Here is a 5,379-nt window from a genome sequence, read left to right as displayed (position 1 = left end):
TATCGACTCTCCAAAGACAGCGCCATCACTTCCTGATTCCTAATTCCCTATTCTTGCCCCCATGGGCAACTACAAAATAGAAACAAGTTCATAAATGGAGATGTGATAGATCTTAAAGTGCATTCAGTGGCTGGGCACAGAGAGATGTGCAGTGTTGAGGGAAGGATGTCTTTATTATTAGAGGATGTTGTTGTTATGTGTTAAAACTGCTCTATCAACCTATCAATCATCTTCTTGAGTCATGGTGTTAATATAATTGGCCCCCTAGCATTGTGACTCTTCAATACATTGGTTTATATACACAGAGCTGAGCAATGCCAATGTACATATATGTGTGTTTTATGACTGTTGCAGTGACAGGCCGAAAATCAGGCAGGAAGGGTGTGTGAGTAGAGTGGTTTCCTCTCTTGTAGGTTGGTTGATCAGAGTTAGACGAGGGTGTGAAGGGTGTGTTCTTGTTGGGTTTTTGTGGTGGCAGTTGTGCTACCCAGCTTAGTCGCTTGTACAGCAACATAAATGGCATCGCGTTGTGTGAAGAAGAAAAAAGTGCAGTGTTGGTTGAAAGCTGTACAGGCTGCACTCGCCTTCCTGTGGCCCCGGGCTTGAGAACCACTTTCTGATTGCAGCTTGTCCATGTGACTAGGTTTCCGTTGCCTGCCTGCTTCCGTGAATAGTAAAAAAGAGGCATCAGTGCTTCAGAGAGAGCAGAAGATCGCAGCTGAACTGCACACATGAGAACACACTTCGCAAGAGCGAGTCAACCAGCGATATGGTCAGGGGATCAACCGTTAGTGGCTTGGGAACTCCACACCTAACCACCAGTGTAAGTAAAGCACTAATGTGCACTAATCTACCACTGCAATATGCACTACTACTGCGACGGCTAAAAGAAAGAACCCATATTCATTATATGGATTAAGAAAGCTGAATTTATGCATCTTTTGCTCTAGTTGAGCAACTCACTGATCAACTGCTTTGGAACAAACTCTAAATCCTGCCTGTGTTATGTGGGTTGTTTCAAGGATTCGTGTTAAGTCAGCATTAAAGGGTAGTTGTAGAAAATAGAGTAGAAAATGTCTATGTAACACGGGTTCTGCGCAGCAGTGTCCGGCATGTAGATGTAGTTCATCTGAAACCAGCTGTCCACACTGACAAAAGTTGCATTTTAGATAATTATTAATATTGCAAAAAGTTCTTGGCCTTACATTGAATTAAGGTGCTATTTTTTATGGTTTGCAGATGTTTAAACGTGTAAATATTAATGATAAAAATGGCAGGGTTCCTTTTCAAATGAATGATCATTTTGATTCTGTCTTGTATTATCCTAATGAGTGGAACCATATTGTGCACATTTGTGCAATGCAAACGTTCCTTATGTCAATAATATGCCCCTACGAAAGGCTGCACTCTGTGGTTTTCTCACATAAGGCTGAACCACATTCGGTAAAACTGAGAACGAGCAGTATTCTCACCAAAATGTCTTTTCGCCTGAGGGCAAATTAACCCCAGGACATATATTATAGTATAGAATATAACTAGTGTCATTTTCTCTGCTATACACTACAATGTGGTTTATTAAAAATACAAGAGGGCTCAGATGAGCTATTGATGATTAGAACTAAGGGGACGCACTGCATCAAAGTAATAAGATCACAGTACTGAAATAAATACTATGGAAAAAGAAATTGTTTACATGGATTAAAATAACTGCAGGATTTAAATGACATCTCTGGAAATTGACTTATTAGTTAAGAACAATAAAATGTAAAGTTTCAAAGTGCGTGAGAACCAAAAAGGAACATAAAGCCTACGTAGTTAGTATGCGTCACATGGTGGTTTACAATGAAATTGGGAAATTTTACCAAAATGTTCAGCCGCTGTTCTCAGGATGAAATATGATATTAAAAAGCGGACGTTGAGCCTCATCCAACAAACTGAGACAAAATCTGAAGCAAATAATTTGGATAAAAAAATCTTCCCTTCCGTTATCAAACTTGGAAAAATACATACTTTTAAATGAATGATTATATACGTAAAAACCGAACTTTTAAAAATCCTTCTATTATAAACAAATGAATTTCCCCAAATTGTCATATACAGAGGACATATTTGTAAGATGTGGTTCTCGTTTGCTCAAATTATAAACTTTAAACATGCAATATTTTACGTGCACAGTCTAATTGCTGTGTGGTTGTGTCGTCTTGTCAGCAGTAAGGATGTTAAAATGCCAGTCCACGGGCTCACTTCCATCGTTCTATGCTCGTTACCCATGTGGATAATCCTGACACAAGTCTCGAGTCATCCACAGCACAGGCTATGCCAAATGGTAAGATGTCTCTGCTTTATTTTTCATTTTTTTTAATGTAAATGATTTTTTCGGGATGACCTCAGTGCATCTGAAAGCTTGCAGACGGATAAAAACATTTCTCCTATTTAACTGTGATCATAAATATGCTAAAATCAGTGTTTGGATTATTCTGGACTTTGTCATTTGTCATATTCCAATGTGTTCCTGACAGAACTCCAGTGACATACGTGCAAACTCCCAAACTTAAGGCCATGTTCTCTCTTTTGTTTTTCGTGTTCTCCCCGCAGATACAAAGAATGGCTCTCTGCAACAATGCCAAGCTCTCCCACGTGCCTCAAGATCTATCAGATTACCTGGAGGAGCTCCAGCTCAACTACAATCACATTCAAACACTACAGGATGACTCCATCCTCCGTTACCCCTCACTAAAGACCCTGAGCTTAGCGTGCAACAGCGTAGAGAAAATAGAATCAAACACTTTTCAAGACTCAAAGTTGTTAGAAAGCCTCAATTTAGCAAATAATAATCTTCATTTTGGCTTCCAAGAAACCAGCTATGCGTTAAAGCAGCTGCCTTGTCTTAGAGCTCTGGATCTTTCCGAGAATAAGCTTGACGATAAAATGGCGACCACTCTCCTCCAAAATCTGACATCCTTAGAATACCTCAATCTTTCTGGAAACCTATTGCAGAGACTTGATGAGACCTCATTCCAGGATCTTCACTTGCTCAAAGAACTCAACCTGCAGAGGAACATAATCTTTGAGATTGATGCCGCCTTCGGCAGCAATCACAAGCTCCAGCGCCTCAACTTGGCCTTCAATTACCTGCCTTGCCTGACTGACTTCGACATGAGCCAGCTGCTGGTCCTCAACGCCAGCCACAACTTCATTGAGTGGTTCATCTCCAGACAGGACATCAATGAGACTTTCCAACTAGAGACACTTGATCTATCCAATAACAAACTGCTCTTCTTTCCCTTTTTGCCCAGCCAGAGTCATTTACGGAACCTGTACCTGTCCCACAACACCATAAGTTTCTACGAACATTTGGCAGACAACGCCAAATTTCCAAACCTGACTACAACGATTGAGTTCTACAATATGAAGAATTACACAAACAACGTGACTGCTCAGTTGTGGAATGACAGTCTTCACGGTGACATCTCATCTCTAGAGATTTTAGATCTAAGGGTGAACCAGGTAAAGTATTTTCCCCAAGGCTTTATCCGGAAAATGCCTATGCTGGCCAGACTTCGGATGTGCACAAACTGTCTGGCAACCTTAAATCTAACTTCTGAACAGTTCTCTGTCACACTCTATGAGCTGGATCTTAGCAACAACAGGCTGAAACAGATTGCAGCAGATGAAGGCTCGCTAACTGCTCTTAGCAATCTGACATATGTTAACCTAAGCCTGAATAAACTGGAGCGGTTACCCTCGGAATTATTCTCTTTGCTGTCAAGCCTGAGGTCAGTGGATCTCAGCTACAACAACATTGACATTTGTGTTTCCGAGGAAGCTGAAAACAGCACAGACATGATCGCACCTTGTGTCGATTGGAAAGAAGTTGCATCCCTGGAGAAGCTTTACCTTAAAGGATGCAACCTCAAAATAATTCCACCGTCTGCGTTCGCAGGGTTGTCGTTAACGCACTTGGAACTGTCTGACAACCCAGGACTCATTGTCAAACAGTCAATCCAAGACCTGAGCAGATCTTTACAGCATCTAGGTTTAGGAAACACTCAAATACGGGACTTTGACTTTTCTCCTTTCCATAGTCTAAAGTCTTTAAGCATTTCAAGTAACTCCCTCAACCACCTTCCCAATTCACTCTTAAACCTCGACCTGAAAGTGCTCGACCTGAGGGACAACAGACTGTCTACCATCCCCCCAGGTCACGCGAACACATTAGCCCTGAAACTACACCATGTTTTCCTCACAGGAAATCCGTTCAACTGCTGCCAGACCGAGTGGTTCAGGACATTTGAAGCGACAAAGACAGTCAATATGGTGGCAAAATCGGACCTTGAATGTGAAGATATCCTCCAAGTAAGACACAGGGTGGAGCACTTCCAGTCGTTTTTGTGTTTGCAACAGAATGGGGAATCCATATACTGGTACATCCTGCTTTTTCTATCCATCTCTCTCACATTTGTGAGCATTTCAATTATTGTTCTCCTGACCTTCAAGTCAAAAATGCTCCACAAGTCCATCAAAAATAAGTGTTTGAAGCCCACATCTTACTGATACTTTATAAAGCCTAAACAAACTGTATTATATTGAGAAAAATGTAAATGAATGTGTGTTATATATAAATCTAACTCAGTCTACAATAATAAAGGAACGATTATAGGAGAACTATTTACACAGCAGAATAATCAGTTTTGCCTCTTTTTTGTTCATTCAAACCCAAACCTTAGTCTTTTATTTTCGAAATAGTGCAATGACATATAACGAGGATGAAGTGAAACAACGTGGGAAGACACACACAAAAACAAGGGGCCAAATTAAATACTGTACATTAATTCTGTTAATCAGGAGGATTACAGTTTCAGACTTTAACCTGTGAATGTGTGGGTGTGTGGTTTTGACAGCGTCACATATGTCAGAATAGAACAGTGTCTGTTGAAGAAGGAGTAGGTTTGGCGGGGGGGGGGGCCTAGAGTGCCCTAGAGATTTAAAAAGAAACCTGAGGTGGATCAGTTACTTCCTATCATGTCCATAACCAGGGTGCGACTGGCCAACAGGTCCTCACTCATGTGTTACAGCTTTCTTCCATTTCATGTTGTGCTTTTGCATCAGTTCTTCTCTGGCCGTCCACAGTCATTTCCTCCTAGATCAGTCAGTTAGAGTTGATTTAAAAGTATTATTTTCGACTTCACAAGCCTGGGAGGACTGTAAACCACTGAGGTCCGTTGATTTCCCTGTCAGCATCGCAATAATAAGAGGGAGAGAGAGAGAGAGAGAGGAGAAGGAGGAAAGGAAAAACTGAAAAAAGAAGGAGCACTTTGAACTCACACGGTGTGTAGGAACTTTGAACAATAGCAGGGAAGTGAGGAAGAGAGAAAGGAA

The 5,379-nt window shown here is 41.1% G+C and overlaps 1 protein-coding gene across 2 annotated transcripts; it reads left to right on the top strand.

The window, feature by feature from the left end:
* Positions 1–481: 481 nt before the first annotated feature.
* On the top strand, positions 482–4,685 carry nrros (negative regulator of reactive oxygen species). Of its 2 annotated transcripts, none has more exons than XM_067486773.1 (3): positions 482–823; positions 2,209–2,326; positions 2,596–4,685. In XM_067486773.1, the coding sequence occupies exons 2-3, from the start codon at positions 2,225–2,227 to the stop codon at positions 4,552–4,554; spliced, it is 2,061 nt and encodes a 686-aa protein (XP_067342874.1). In that variant the 5' UTR covers positions 482–823; positions 2,209–2,224; the 3' UTR covers positions 4,555–4,685. The 2 variants fall into 2 exon arrangements, with proteins under 2 accessions (XP_067342874.1, XP_067342873.1); XM_067486772.1 differs by having other exon boundaries at positions 483–823; positions 2,212–2,326.
* Positions 4,686–5,379: the final 694 nt, after the last annotated feature.

The sequence above is a fragment of the Channa argus genome, chromosome 19, assembly GCF_033026475.1.
Source record: "Channa argus isolate prfri chromosome 19, Channa argus male v1.0, whole genome shotgun sequence".
NCBI lineage: Eukaryota > Metazoa > Chordata > Actinopteri > Anabantiformes > Channidae > Channa > Channa argus.
The sequence above is the reverse complement of the archived record's forward strand: the minus strand, read 5'-3'. Positions and strand labels throughout refer to the sequence as shown.